The sequence below is a fragment of the Schistocerca gregaria genome, chromosome 1 (assembly GCF_023897955.1).
Source record: "Schistocerca gregaria isolate iqSchGreg1 chromosome 1, iqSchGreg1.2, whole genome shotgun sequence".
Taxonomy (NCBI): Eukaryota; Metazoa; Arthropoda; class Insecta; order Orthoptera; family Acrididae; genus Schistocerca; species Schistocerca gregaria.
Window position 1 is genome coordinate 550,197,693 of NC_064920.1, and position 16,781 is coordinate 550,214,473.

Sequence of the window (16,781 nt, forward strand, 5' to 3'; positions counted from 1 at the left end):
GAACACTGATTATAGAGTTATTTTAAGGGAAATTTTCAAAATTTAAACTTTTGCTAAAAGAATTGCAAATGGCCACTTTACTGGAGGCCGGGAAACATTTGGTCAGCCTGGAGCTACGATATGACTAAAGTACTGCCCTGTGTTTTTCTGAAACAAGGAATCGTTTGCAACATGAAATAATTAATGCTAAAGATAAGATGTGGTTATCCTTTTACTATTCTCTTTTGTACTCTAACTACTGTATCATTTTCGTGTAATGGACAAAGAAACATGAAATTACGAGTTGCTGCCAAAGGGTGATACTTTACATAGTCGGGTGTTGAAAACGGATGAGAGTCTAGAAGTGTATTCAAGACAGTACGGACGATATCAACAGTAATGGTGATATCTGTGATGTCAGACACCTCGACTACTTTCCACCACCATGTGCAGAACTATCCTGGTTGTGTGCAGACAAGCCCAGAAACTTCCATACCCTCTGTCTTCTCGGCTGTCTTATCAATGAACATCATCCCCCATCTGCCTCCTCAATCTTGACGCTCTTATCTGAACAACTTGGCGGGAACGCCCACTTCCGTCAGAGCAAATCCAGTCTGTGACACTACATCGTTCAGCTGATTTCTCTAAGTCTTTCTCAGTGGCAGAAATCCGACTGTGGAACAACCTCCCGCATTGTATTTGAGAAACACAAATTTCCAAGAAATCGTTCAAATGGCTCTGAGCACTATGTGACTTAACATCTGAGGTCACCAGTCCCCTAGAACTTAGAAGTACTTACATCTAACTAACCTAAGGACACAACACACATCCGTGCCCGAGGCAGGATTCGAACCTGCGAGCATAGCGGTCGCGCGGATCCACACTGAAGCGCCTAGAACCGCTCGGCCACACCGGCCGGCCAACATTTCCAGTTTCAGAAGATAGTTGACGGCGTGCCTACTGCAGCAACAACAATGACCGTACTAGTCTACGTCTACAATGACGTTCCGCAAGCCACGGTAAGGTGCGTGTTGGATGGTACCATGACTCACTGCAAGTCATTTCCTTTCCTGTTCCACTCGCAAACAGAGCGAGGGAAAAAACGACTGTCTCCATGTCTCCGTATGAGCCCTAATTTCTCGTTGTTATCTTCATGGTCCTTAAGGGCAACGTATGTTGGCGGCAGTAGATTCGTTCGACAGTCAGCTTCAAATGCCGGCCATCTAAATTTCCTCAATATTCTCGAAAAGAATGTCGCCTTCCCTGCAGACATTCCCATTTGAGTTCCCCGAAGCATCTCCGTAACACTCAAGAGCTGTTCAAACCTACCGATAAACAAATCTAGCAGCCCGCCTCTGAACAGGTCGATGTCCTCCTCCAATCCGAACTGGTACTGGTCCCAAACGCTCAAGCAGTACTCAAGAATAGGTCACTCCAGCGTCCTATACGTGGTCTCCTTTACAGGAGAACCCCTCTCTCCTAAAATGCTCCCAATAAGCCGAAGTCGACCATTCGCCTTCACTACCACAGTTCTCAAATGCTTGTTCCATCTCATATCTCTTTGCAACGTTACTCCCAGATATCTGAACGACTTGACTGTCTCAAGCTGGACACTAGCAATACTGTATCGAAATACTACATGTTTGATCTTCCCATTCATCCTCAACAACTTACATGTTTCCACGTTTGGGGCTAGCAGCCATTCATCACACCAACTGGAAATTTTGTCTAAGTCGTCTTATATCTTCCTACAGTGACTCAACTTCGACGCCTTACCGTACACTGTAGCATCGTCAGCAAACAACCGGAAATTACTGCCCACACTGTCCTCAAAATCATTTATGTATATGGATAACAACAGCGGTCCTATCACCCCTCCCTGGGGTATTCCTGACGATATCCTTGTTTCTGGTAGAGAAATCTCTAGTCTCCTGATAAGTCAGGTAATTACAACAACAATTACCATTTTCCCCGTATACACTCTTTACTCTTGTACATCCCTCTTTCCAACATTATCATTTCCCAATATTCTTAGTCGACGCAGTCTCTTTAAATTTACTTTTCCGAAAACTCACTGTACTATTTTTTTAAACCTTTAAATTTTTCTTAAACTTGCCGCTAACACCATTGTTGTTAATACTATTATCGCTATTACTACTGCAACTGCAATAGTACAAGTACTGCCAATATTAACTTTACTAGTTGACAGTATAATTTACTCACACTTCCCCTTCAGATACTGAAATCATTTGAATACTATTTACATTAAACTGTTATTTGTTATGTAACTATGATGTAAAAGAGGTACTGTATGTGTGAAACACAGGTCCGATGTAAGTGAGGATCTGATGGTCCTAAAAAGATCAGGCTAAATAAATAGAATCCTACGAGAAGATTGTAAAGTGCACCGCTCAGTGGTACTATAGGAGTTATCGAGGACAGTGTTAACTTGAGGACAAAGGCCAGAGAGCAGCTGAGCAGTGAACAGTCAGTGTTTATGTACTCAGAGACGATTTCCGAATCTTACTTAGCACCATCAATATATATACTTTGCAGGAATAAGCAGTCCACTAATAGCAATCCCAAGACAATATTTTCAGTTAACAGGCACACAACTCTATATTCCGTGGTGTCGCCACTGTCGAGATTTTAGATTTTGAGTTCGCAGTGAGAAACGGGCAAAGAAGTTCGACACTTCAAGGATCGAAACGTTTCAAGGACGAATTTATTGCGTACAGATAATATCTACCGCCGCTATTCCGACGGACTAACATTTACTAAATCATCTATCATATAGGAATCATCAGTCATCCGTCCGACATCCACTGTTGGATGAAAGCCGCTGTCAGAGTTATGTATGCACTGCGCCAAAACGCTTCCCCCGCACGTCTTAATGGCGCCCGTCCACCATCCATTCGGTTGTCGTTTGTGCATTTGGCTTTATCTCTTGCACTTTACAGTTACGTATTCCACTCCAGTCTGCCCCCAGATCCGTATGTCTCTCTTCCTATCTCCATTAGTAATTAACACTGTAACTGCAAGCTTCAGATACGTACTACACGTTTCACAACGAGCGAGGTGGCGAAGTAGTTAACGTACTGGACTCGCATTCGGTAGGACTGCAGTTCGAATCCGCGTCGGGCCATCCAGGTTTAGCTGCTTCGTCAGTTCCCGGCATCGCTTAAGGCGAATCTCGGCGTAGTTCATTTGATGGGCCACGGCCTTTTCCCTTCCTCAATACAAGCGTTCATTCCGTCTCTTGTAACTGCCCGACTATATTCGCCGTACATTAGCTTTTTTATTCCCTGGTAAAGTGTTAGCTCAATACGTGGTGACGAGATGCAGTAAAAATGTTTCCTGAGTGATGCAATATGGACTGAAAATGGGAGATAATTCTGCCATTAATCGAAAATCAGTTATATGTTGAGTTTACGAACCACCACGCAGTACTACAACCCAACAGAAGTCTGGTTTCTTGGCCTGAGGGTGCGTGAGGGGTGGAGAGGAGAAAACAATGAGCTTGATAGCACGGAGTCCACAAATGCTGTTGCTGGACCAGAAGTAGATTTCATTAAACTTAATAAACGTCAGTCATTGTTCTGCATTCGTTTCTGACTTTCGTAAATCTTATTGCACAAGACTAGATTAACTTAACTTTGAACTGCTTGATTGCCATTAAAAGATAATTAATTAGCTATTGTCACTAGGCGTAGTGGGTGTATTACTACTGGAAGAATATAATGGTACATTAGTGTTCAGCAACTGTTTTCCTTTTACATGATCGGTTTGGTCGGTTGGTTGACTTATTTGTCTGTGTGGGGGAGGGGGGGGGGGGACCCAAACAGTGAGGTCATCGGTCCCAGCGGATTGGGGAAGGACAGGGAAGCAAGTCGGCCGTGCCCTTTGAAAGGAACCATCCCGGCATTTGCCTGAAGCGATTTAGGAAGATCATGGAAAACCTAAATCAGGAGGGCTGGACAAGGGTTTGAACCGCCGTTCTCCCGAATGCGAGTCCAGTGTTCTAACCACTGCGCAGTCTCGCTCTGTACATGATCAGAATATATTTGTGACGGTGTGATAGTCATCACATTTAATTTCAATAAACTGCTGTGCAGCTTTCTCTGTATTTGTTGAATGTTACGAAAAGTATGGAGAGTTATTTATTCCTTGATTGTCACGAACCACTCTTCGGAAATGTTTCACGTCCGAAGTGACGTAACGTAATTGTAGGAAGTTTGACCAAAAACAGTCATGGGGCAAATTTTAGGGGCCCAGTAGGATAAGTTTCGGAAATAGTGGATTTTTAAGTTAGATCCTTCCAATGGTCGGTTCGCCCAAGCCAAATTAGCACAACTGATATTTTAGTCTAGAAAAAGCACCCCGCGCCATATTTACTCTTCCGCTCATTTCACTTCAATTCTTCTGTATCTAGCTGTAATGGTTCGCAACGTAATCAGCACTGAACTATACAAGCATCTATTCTCGAAATTCGGGAAACGAACAAATGACCTGCTGGATTCTAAGACTAATTTCACTGAGTGAAGAAATATTTTCAGACTGCGGAATTCGAGCAAAAGTAGAATTTCTTAGTCTGCACGAAGACGACACACTGAAAACGACTTTGATAAAACGGAAATGGCAAAATTGTTGGTACAACGTCGATGGCGAATATCCGTTATTATCGGGAAAAAGGCAACATGAATACTGATTCAATTCGCTACGACGTATAGCTGGTAGAAGTGGATTATGGCATAAGGCAGCAATGAAAATACGTGTTACGATCCGAATAAACATGGAGTTTTACTTAAGATATTCAACTGAATGTAACAAAGAAAAGCTGTTAGAAATAATCAATACTACCTGCCACGGTAAAGATGTCTTGGATTAATAATCACTACCTGCAAACACGCATTGGTTCTAACTTTAGCCAAGCGTTGTTCGCCTTTCCTCACTTTACACACGAATGCTGATTATTTGTTCTTAAATCTAAATTCCAGTCAGCTGACGAATTCTGTTGTTGGCGTTGGCTTTATGTCTGGTCTCCTTCAGGAGCAATTTCTCACGAAGACTGAAAACCGTTGCACTAGACGATCTGAACGAGGAACATAACTTGCTAAAGACATCTTTATCGCCTTCAACCTTTAAAATAATCTAAAAATTCATACCTGCTGTTTCGGCATTTAGCTATTTTCAAGCGCAACAACGAATTATTACGTGCTCTAGCACACGTCGAAACGTGATAATTTTGAACACATTTATGGTGCCTTAGAGAACGTTAATTCCGCTGTGTTCCACTTGATAATAACCAAAGGCAGAGACAGTACTAGTAGGTTTTTTAAAATATATAATTTTAACGGTCGAAGGCGAACATGATGTCTTACAATAAGTTTTGCTGGGCAGTGAACCCAATCCAAGAAAATTAGTAATATACGCGCAGTCACATTATCTATGTTCGTCAAGTATCGGCGTTGGCGTTGGAGTGAACGCTGTGCGCCGCGCAGTACGAGATTAGTCGATTCGTAACTGATAACTTTTTGTCGATAACGCACTTTTAGCGCCGCCTACGGATGGCCTATTCAGGCACTTAATAGCGGACGAAGCTGTCGATAGGTTGGCATTTGTCAAGTCGTCCAACATCAATCGTCTAAAACCAAATGTCATGCCACAACTTTTTAACAGACAGTATCGATCTTTGCAGTAAGCCATACCGTTCCTCATCTTGGGGTTGAAGTTCCTTTTGTCCGTGTTTGCTTTAACAATACGTATGTTTCTAGACAGGGTTCGTCGCCTTTAGCAAAACACAATTTTGTTTTTTAACCCAAACCGTGTTTCACTGCAGTTGCAGCATCTTCAGTGGGCTTTTGTTTTTCATCTGTTAAAGAGTTTTCTTTGCTGTTTATATACATGCAGCTATTAGTTTTTAAATCGTAATTACAGATATTTGAAAACATCTGCAATTACGATTTAAAAACTAATAGCTACGGTATACAAACACCAAAGAACACTCTTTAACAGATGAAAAATAAATGCCCACTGAAGATGCAGCAACTGCTGTGAAACATTTTTGGGTTAAAAAACAAAATTGTGTTTTGCTAAAGGCGGACCCTACACAAAAACATACATATCGTTCCTTTCTTTACGCCCCAGTGTCTTAGTGTCTTGCCAACACAGAGCTAAACGTAGACAACGGAGATTTATTAATGTTTAGTTCCCAAGCCGACAGTGATGTTTTTATACTATAGCACAGCTTTGCTAATTTTTTTCCAGTCGTCTTGCTAGTTCGACGCGGCCCGCCACGAATTCCTCTCCTGTGCCAATCTCTGTCTCAGAGTCGCAACTGAACCGAACGGCTTCAATTATTTGTTGGATGCATTCCGGTCTGTGTCTTTCACTACAACTTCTAACCTCTACAGCTCACTCCAGCATAATGGTAGTTATTCCCTGATGTCTTGACCGAGGTCTTGTTATCCTGTCCCATCTTCTTGTCAATGCTTTCCACGTGGTCCTTTCCTCGTCGATTCTGCGGAGAAACTCATTATCAGTTCACCTAATTTTCAAAATCCTCCTATATCACCGTTTGTCAAACTCTTCTCGTCTTCTCTTAACCGGTTTTTTCAACATTCCATGATTACCTTACGTACAAAGCTACGCTCCAAACGCATATTCTCAGAAACTTCTTCCTCAAATAAATGTCGATGTTTGATATTTGTACACTTCTTGGCCAGGGATCCCCTCTTTACCTGTGCTAGCCTGCTAGTTGTGTCCTCTTTGCTTCACCCGTCATACGTTATTTTCCGTCTAAGCAAACAGAATTTCTTCACTTTGTCTATGTTGTGCTTTGTATGTCCTCTTCGCTTCATCCATCACATTTCATTTGGCTTCTAAGCTAACAGAATATCTTCATTTCGCCTATTTCGTTGTTCCCAAGTTTGATCTTAAGTTTACCGTTAGCCTCATTTCTGCTTCTACGAACTGCTTGTTTCCGTTCCCTCTTTTCCCTGGTCGCCCTACATTTCTTCTTTCTTCTGGATGGTATTTCACGGTCATATTTGGCAACCAAGTAGGTTGACAGCACTGTTGTGCAAATATTTAGCTGTATCATTCACGGCGAATATGTACAACTGCATGACGGAGTATGGAGTTCGTTATGCCCGTCTAATCTATGCTGCACTGCAGTGGCTTAAAGTCTAGGGAGCAGAAGACCATTGGCCGAGACGAACACGACATTGGTATGCAGACATTTTCACTGGATCCTAGATCTAAGAAAACAATACTTAGGCCGATGTACTCATATTCTGGACATGACCTTGCTACCTCCTCCTTCGAACAACATTTTACTTCAAACTTACGTTTATACAAATACCTAATTTTTTCGGCTAACATTCGGAAAATATAGCATCGGGACATTATGCGACACACAATCTTAGAGCGAACAGTAAAACTGAAAACTAGCTTAGCGCCCACTGCTTCGCTTATTCTCATCAAATTTTTAAGTTACCCACAAGTTGCAACTTCTAAATTTTTCAAGCTAATTAATCACGGTATTTTCCGAATGTGCTTCTGACCAAAAAGCGATTCTTTTAGCCGGAGTTCAAGGTTTTTGTTAATCATATCTTTTTCGTCCTTGCGATATTTCCATAGAAACTTTCATACCCGAACACACATCTTTACGTATAAACAAAAAGTGGTGTATCAATTTTCATAGATTTAGCTTTAAATTTTTTTAATACAAGGAAATATTTTCTTAATTTTCATCCCCTATTTTACCCCCTTAGCGGGAGAACTTCCAGAAACAGTAAAACATGATTTATAATTTCTAACCGAGAAGCCAAATACTAATTTTCCAAGACAGCTTTAAAAAAGGCTTTCAAAATGAAATGTTTTCATGAAATGTTTCACTCCCCATTTCACCACCTTAGAGGTTGAAACATATATAACACACTTTCACGACTTAGGAAACTTCAAAATTTTTTTTGTATGCACTAACTGTTATATAAAAGAGGCAGTGTCCTGGCTGACTCATCATCGCCCAGCCGAAACCGCCAGGGATAGGGACTCGAAATTTATATACCGACTTTCATATATTTAGAAGTACTGCAGTATTTAAGAAGTACTGCAGTATTTTTAAAACTATATATACCGATTTTCAAATATTTAGTTTTAAAAATACTGCAGTACTTCTTTAATAAAGGCTCATTTTCAAAAAACTTACAGCCAACGTCCTCTCCAAATTTCGAGTCCCTATCCCTGGCGGTTTCGGCTGGGCGATGAGTCAGCCAGGACACTGCCTCTTTTATATAACAGTTAGTGCATACAAAAAAAATTTTGAAGTTTCCTAAGTCGTGAAAGTGTGTTGCTATTTTAGTTCCTACAACAACTCTAAGACGCAGTTACTTCTCAAAGTTTTGTACATATGGTTTTAAGATGATGTGTTCACATCATCTGGAATTTCTTGGGACTTGTACTGAAGCGATGTACAGTATTAAGTGCTGCTGTGAACAAATTATGTGTTTTAATACAATAATAATTTGTCCGCTTCCGTAGACCAGGTCGCTGACTCATGCCTATGTGGTGATGTTCGGTTCTAAGGCAAGCCAGTTCGTCCCTGCCAATGCAAAGTTTTCGGTACCAGTATCTGGCCGGCTAGGGAGGGGAGGTGGTGGCGTCTAGTTCCTGGTCACGAGTCTTTGCGCCTGTGTCCTGCACTGAACACCGTAGTGTCTCGTGAAGAGAGGGCGTGTGATGCGGTTGGTGGTGAACCGTCCGTCAGACGCTCTAGGTACTTTTCGAGGGGAGTAGGTTGTGTACCGCACGAAGTTCAACCCTTTCCCTTCCCTTCATCCATAACAATACAAATCTAACACTGCTCTCACAGTAACGCAATGAGACAGACGCTTGACATTTCATGAGTGGTCCCTTGCCAAGAGCAGCTATGCAGCACTCCAGAATGTTTTCCTAATTCCTCTACTTGAGTATGGGACTAACATTATTATTATTATTATTATTATTATTATTATTATTATTATTATTATTATTATTATTATTATTATTATTATTATATTACTGTTAGTAGTAGTAGTAGTAGTAGTAGTAGTAGTAAAATCTTAGATATCTGAGGTTCGTTAAGTGAGGGCAACGGCAAAGAAACTGGTACACCAACTTAATGTTGTGTAGGCCGCAGAAGTGCCGCAACATGACGTGGCATGGATCCAACGAATGTCTGAAGTAGTGCTGGAGGGAACTGGCGCCATGAATCCTGCAGGGCTGTCCATAAATCCGTAAGAGTGCGAGGGGGTGGAGATCCCGTCTGAACAGCACGCTGGAAGGCATCCCAGAAATGCTCAATAATATTCGTTTCTGGGGAGTTTGGTTGCCAGTGGAAGTGTTTAAATTCTGAAGTGTGTTCCTGTAGCCACTCTTAAGAAATTCTGGGCGTGTGGGGTGTCTCGTTGTGCTACTGATATTTCCCAAGTCCGCCGGAATGCACACTGGACATGTATGGATGCAGGTGATCTGACAGGACGCTTGCGTACGTGTCACCTGTCAGAGTCGTATCTAGACGTATCAGGCGTCCCATGTCACTCCAACTGCACACGCCCCACACCATTGCAGAGCCTCCACCAGCTTGAACAGTCAGCTGCTGACATGCACAGGGTCCATGGATTCATGAGATTTGCTGATGGTCTAGCACTGAAATCTGCAGCAATTTGGGGAAGGGTTGCACTTCTGCCACACTGAACGATTCTCTTGAGTCGTCGTTTGTCCCGTTCTTGCAGGGTCTTGTTCCGGCCGCAGCGATGTCGGAGATTTGATGTTTTATCGGATTCCTGATATTTACAGTACACTCGTGAAAAGGTCGTTCGGGAAAATCCGCACTTCATCGCTACCTCGGAGACGCTGTGCTGTGTCCCATCGCCCCTGCGATGTTCAAACTCACTCAAATCTTGATATAGCAGCAGTAACCGATCTAACAACTGCACCAGACACTTTGATCTTATAAAGACGTTGCCGACCGCACGGTCGAATTCTGCTTGTTTACATATCTCTGCATTTCAATACACATGACTATACCTGTTTCTTTTTTTCACTACAACCCAACATTGCACAAGTCTTTAATTTCGATACAAAGCTTGCTACCGTCGGCGGTACAAGAGCGTAGAGCCGCTTCAGCGCCTTGAGATACTGAACGAAGGTTGTTTACATTCCTTATCTCGAAACGGAGCACGCCCACTGACTGAATTATGCCTGTAGTTTCACTAGGACGAAAAACATCGCAGCCTTGAACCGTGACACCATCTTTGCGAACTGTAAGAGTTGCATGTGCTTTAAGGTGAGGTGTCATACACAGTTCTCATCAACGTCTGTATTGTGATAGCAAGAAATCCGGTTTAACGAATCTACGTCCTAGTTCAAGTAAGCGACAAAAACAACACGTAGAAAGATCGGGCCTAGTAGTAACCCACGTTTCTATGTCATTTAAACACAACCCTGGAAAACACGCCTCGGTGATGTGTTACACAACACACGCGTTGCTCAGTGGCTGTGGCTGGGCGTTATCTCTTGCCTCTTTCCGGCGTCTCTAGCACGCACCAAGTACAGAAACAGAACTGTCACAGCTTTGTCTCCTTATCACAGTAGATATACCAACAGTTTACAAGACGATCTTTTATAAATGGACACAACCATGACAATCGTATCAATTGAAATGTTCAAAAAATCTGCAGGCAGTCACTTTATTAAAGCTTACATCACACCTTCCGGGAAATTTCACCATCATATGGATTCAGTCATAGTTAATGCAACAACTGCTCCGTTTTTTGTGCACGATTTTCTGTGCAACCTGTGACTTTTCTTTTAAGAATCTTAGGACACTTTGTGCGCACGCGCACACGCGCACACGCGCACACACACACACACACACACACACACGCACACACACACACGCACACACACACACACACACACACACGCACACACACACACACACGCACACACACACACACGCACACACACACACACACACACACACACACACACGTCAACTTCTACGTAACCGCATCCGAACTTTAACTGATTCCACCTTACGTTACTGTTAAGAATGCTACGACAGACTTCATGCAAAAGCAAATAAAGCGGATGATTGCACAGTCCTGACAATTTTCAGTATAAGAAATACTATACGTAGACAATCGCAAATTCGTCAGTGCCGTTCGGCAAGTGTTAGTACGCCAGAGGACCAATTGTTTATATGGTTAATACTCTCTACTTACTGAGTTACTGAAGTTAACAATAGCACTTTTCGTAAGTTTTAGATACTGTCTGTAGGAGTACAGCCACTTGTTATCGTAAACTTATAAACAGTCTATGTCGCATTTTATGTAAACAGTGCTTTGTGGCCGGCTTCTATGTATCATCATCATACCAAAATGTCCTTGCTAAAACGTCAGTGTTGACACAGTTTATGAAATAACACCTGGTACTAGATGTTAGACAGCTGCGCAAAAGTACATAAAACTTTTAATTTACTTTTACACAGCTGACTAATGGCTAGTGTGTTACTTTAAGAATTTTGCCAACATTGCCACCTCACCATCGACATTTTGGTGTGAAAATTGTTTGGCGCATAGTGGATGCCAAATCTAAATAAAAAGTGGCTGTTCCAAGGTTACGTTTTTTATAAGATGTGTGACACACATTAACAACATTCGAGAGCTCTTGCCATGGTCTGGAGAAAAAAACTTTCCCGACAGATTAAAAACTTGCGAGTATTTCTGGTGTGGAAAAGCAGTCGCTGTCTTGCGTGCTATCAAACTAAAAAAAAAAATGTTTGAATATTGTGACAAGTTATGAAATCAGAAGAGCGATTCACGTTTGTGTGTTTGGGGGGGGGGGGGGGGGGAGGGAGCGAGGAGGGGAGGGGGGGTGACAGTAATTAGAAGTACTTCAACACAATCACATCTCAATTTAATTTGATGTTCAATTAATGCATAATTGATTTCCAGAGAACACAGGCTAATTGCCTAAAAGAGGGCCCTAAGTACAGCGAACGTTTGTCTAGAAAGTGACGATACTATATGCCAAACATTCAAAGTGCCACACATACCACGCGACACCTATCCATAGCAGCTAGAAATAAATGATTCAGTTAATAGAACTCAGAATCGCCTATATCGATGATATACTGATAACAGACTCCGATGGGAACGAAATACAAGAGTTATGTATCTCCCCCCCCCCCCCCTCTCTCTCATCCCCTCCTCCCTAGTTTTTTCACAGTTTACTTAGGACATATGTACATAATATGTAATATAATGGAAAGTGGGGAAAAACATAGAACGAACGTAGACCTAGGGCCAGGCTACAAATCAATTTACGTTTCCCCCTTTTGGCGAAATCTTTTTTAAATCTGCCTTCTGTAAAACAATGCGTGTCTTGCGCGTCAGGTGAAAAGTGAAGTGAAAAAATGTTAAAAACAACGTATATAATCACTAACAATAAGCAAACACGCCAAGGATGTACAACGCGATAGAATACATGGCGTGCTGTCAAGTCACAAAACGCATGAAAGCTAGTCATCTTGTATAATTAATATACCTTAAGAAAAGTAAATTCTATTGAAGATGACACACAGGTCTGTAAGCAGTTTTTGAACTAAGAGCGAAAAAAGAAATACATGGAGTTCTGCGTAAGCCGGTGTTTGAAAACAAAAATAAGCAAATGTACCACTGGTCTTGTCATGGCTGTTAGCTGACTTTCGATGTTTTGTTCGTTACTGGTCGTGCACGAGGTATGTCACATCATAATCTGATGATAGAATTACCACTGAAACGGCTGGTGGAGTTTCAAATAACAGTAACGGAAGCGTAAATCAACGATTTTTTTGTTTACTGTACAATACGTTGCAGCCATTTTCAATCAATCGCAGTCTGACAAAGTAATTACAATAATTAGCAAGTGGGATAAAAGCTTCGTAGCGTGCCCCCTTTTCGTAGTGCTTGTGCAATAGTATGCACCAAAACAGAAGTCTGAGACTACTTCATTATCCAATACAGATTTTCTGCATTTACCGTGCAGTTTCAGTTTTCATGACGAAATGTGCGGCAAACAAGCCAAAGTGCTTTAAATATGGCGTAAACATTAGGCTACACAGTCTGTTGCCACAACCTTTCAATTTAGCTTTCGCATCCGTTGGCTTCGGCAACTCTCAACCAAATTATTGCCGTACAAACTAACCAAGACCTCGGGCTATGCCACAGATATCACCACACAAAACTTTCGCGAGGGAGTAAGGGGTTCAATATAGCAGTGTAACCAGAAAGTAGATTAAGACAATCATCAGGGATTTTTTAATAAGAAATCAAAAAAACGCTCTTGTGACCGTAGAAAGTTTCCTAAAACCGCAACAGTTTAACGCCAATTTAGGTGATTCCGCAAGTGATATAAGTCGTGTCTACAACATTGTTTTACGCTGTTCTGAAACCTCACCCCGTCCTTCACGTCAATGATAAATTAAAATGCGCTAGAAGCGTTTGTCAATAGCGAATTTATCATTGACGCGAAGGACGGGGAGAGGTTTCAGGACAGCGTAAAAAAATTGTAGACACGACTTACATAACTTGAGGAGGCGCCTAAATTGGCGTTAAACCGGTCGAGGTTTTAATAAAAGAACATTATAGCCCGAGAAGTGTTTTTTGCCTTCTTATACAAACTTAGACATTTGGCTGCGGTTGTTTGCAATTCGAAATAATATTACGGAAATAGCAGAACGCCGTATCTGAAACTGAATATAAACACGGTAAAAACGGACCTATGCCTATAAACACACGGAACTGTGACCAATCAAGTGTGAAATAATTGCTTTTTCCATTACATAAACTAGTATTCGAAACATTGGAGACTGATTTTCAGATAAAGCATGCAGAAGTTACACATTTTTATTTGTAGCAGGATACTGCGTAGTGACTAGCGGTAGTACTGGTGTTAGTCACTTTGGAGCTCTCATCTTCACTGACTATCGCAGCATTTAGAACAGTGGTCGTCAAACTTCTTTGCTCAAGATCCAATGCTGACATTATACGCTGGAATTTGGGGTTGCCTATGTACAGACTCGTTATTAATTGGCAACCTATATAAGCTGCCGTGTTAGGAGCTCCCAGTACATTACCGACAGGAAGCGTGCGATGAGCTAGCCACTGGCCCCACAAATAGCGATCATAAAAAGTTGGCACACTTCGTGTCGACTGTTCTCTGTCATATTGCTGCCACCCTCCGTCGGCCCAAAGTCCTGACACAAATTGGCTAATGCTCTGTTGTCTGTATGAGCGAATGACACCTAGCTTAATTTTACATTCCTTGCTGCAAACGTGTATCGGATTTGAAGTTAACGTCTCTGTAATGCGCATTTAGGGATCCATGTTACTTCCGTGGAAAAGTTTGCACCACAGCAGCCGATCGGCAGAGTACTGGGAGACAAACAATAGATTACCTCTCTCACATCCTCTAACCCTGCAGTGACTGCACTACTTCTCCCTCTGCCCGTGAGGTAAGCGGCAGACTTAGCATGCGCCCCAATTCACACACATCGCTTAAAATAAAGAAAGCTTTAAAATGCTGTCTTCGTCAATATTTTTGTTTGTTGTTGAGCAGAAGGAGGACACCCTTCATGAGGTGTTAACGTCAAAGAACGTTTTTGGATTCGACTTATTTGCGACGTGCGTATCTTTTATAACACGGTTGACGACCTCAGGCTGCACGACTACTGATTCGGGCCGCATTTTGAAGACCCGTATTTAGAACTATCCACAGCCACATCTACGTTGCTACTCTGTAAATCACACTGAAGTGCCTGGCAGAATGTCCATCGAACCACTATTACCATTATTTTCTATTATTCCAATCTGGAACAGCGTTAGGAAAAATGAACATTTATATCTTTCCGTTCAAGCTCTGATTTCCCTTACTTCATTATGACTGTCATTTCTCCCTACCTAGGTGGCGTCAACGAAATATTTTCGCATTCGGAGAAGAAAGCTGGTGACCGAAATTTCGTGATAAGATCCCCGCCTCAATGAAAAACGCCTTTGTTTCAATGATTTCCGCCCTAAATCATCTATCATGTGCGTGACATTCTCTACCGCATTTCTCGGATAACAGAAATCGTGCAGTCCTCCTTTGACTTTGCGATGTACTCCGTTAATCCCACACCGCGCAGCAGTGCTCAAAAAGAGGACGGACGATTGTAGTGTAGGCAATCTCTTTATTAGATCTGTTGAATCTTCTAACTGTTCCGACAACAAGAAACTTTCTTCATTTCGCCTTCTGCACAACATTCTTTCCAATTTAAGTTGGTCGTAATTTTAATTCCTACGGTTTTAGTTAAAATTACGGCCTGTAGATTAGATTGATTTATCGTGTAACCGAAATTTAACGGATTCTTTTTAGTAGCCACTTGCATGACTTCACACTTTTCACTATTTACGGTCAACTGCCGGTTTTTTCGTACAATGTAGATATCTTACCTAAATCTTTTTGCAACTGGTTTCCATCTTCTGATGACGTTACAAGACGGTAAACGACACCATCATCTGCAAACAGCTTAAGACGGCTGCTCACAGCGCTTCTTAAATCGTTTATATGGATAAAGAACAGCAGAGAGGATGTAGCACTACTTTGGGGAACGCCAGAAATCACTTGTGTTTTTCTCGGTGACTTTCCACCAGTCACTACGAAAAGTAATCTCTGACAGAAAAATACCAATCCATTCGCGAGCACGCAAATCCTGTATCATTTACGCGACACTCTCTCCCCTGTTTCTCGGTAATACAAAGCCACCACCAGAATTTGCCAGCATCCAAGCGTGCGCCGGACAAGGGCTAAAGTAGAAAAGTAGGTGAACGGTAACTTGCCCATCAGCAGCAGCAGCAGTTTCCGCGCGTCGCAAGGCGTCCTTCGGCAGATCGACGAAAACGCCGTCCGGCTGGTGCACCCACTGCGCATCGCCCCGCTCCTCCGCACAGCTGTCGTCGGACTCGTTGGACCCGCAGGGCCGCCGCCTGCTCGTCTTCAGACAGAGGAATATCCTGGCGTAGGCCGGAGCCGCCGACGCCGGCACTACGACGGTCAGAGCGGTGACCGTGGCGTTGCCCCCGCGGTCGCGAAACACCGAAGCGGCGCCCCGGTCCGCCTGCAGGCACTCGTCGGCTTCGCCGCTGCGGCGCGGGGTTGCCCTGAACTCCGAGTCGCCGAGCTCGTCCAGGTGGGTGCCTCGCACCAGCAGCCGCAGCTGCAGCGAGATCTCGCCGGCGTCGCCCGCCGGGGCGAGCGCGACATTTTGCAGGTGGACGCGTTCGAGGGCGGGTTCGTGTCGCGCGCACACGCTCACTCGGCCCAGGCACAGAAACGCTAAAATACACAACACACGCGCTGCCGTGCGACAGCTCCGCGGCGCCATACTGCGGCCGACTGCAGGCGAGACCCCTGGCGGCGGCAGCCTTATATGCCAGCTGACGGCCGGGCCGGCGCCATGACTGCCTCGCCAGCGCGCCAACTACAAACAGCTGTCTGCAGCCCGCCGCGTCGCGCAGCATGCCGCAGCCTCGCGCGCTTATCGCGGCGCCCGCTCTCCACCTCGACTCGTGACGTCACACTGTCAACACGACAGCGCTTCTAAAATCACGCTCCTTGCCTGTGACTTTCCGGGCTTTAGAAAACAATTCCGTTTCCCACCTCGGCCGTCCCCCAGTGTACCGCAAGGGTCGGTAATTCGTCATACCATACACTGACAAAAAATATCGCAACACCTA

At 43.3% G+C, this 16,781-nt stretch overlaps 1 protein-coding gene across 2 annotated transcripts in view; it reads right to left on the bottom strand.

Moving 5' to 3' along the window:
• LOC126356038 (unextended protein-like) overlaps positions 1–16,576 on the bottom strand; it is a 482,388-nt gene extending 465,812 nt beyond the window's left edge. The window contains exon 1 of one of the 2 annotated variants that reach the window (XM_050006719.1): positions 15,885–16,576. In XM_050006719.1, the coding sequence (XP_049862676.1) occupies positions 15,885–16,429 (545 nt within the window). In that variant the 5' untranslated portion in view covers positions 16,430–16,576. The remainder of the gene's footprint in view (positions 1–15,884) is intronic. The other variant, XM_050006726.1, reaches the window with a different exon arrangement.
• Between the last annotated feature and the right edge of the window lie 205 nt (positions 16,577–16,781).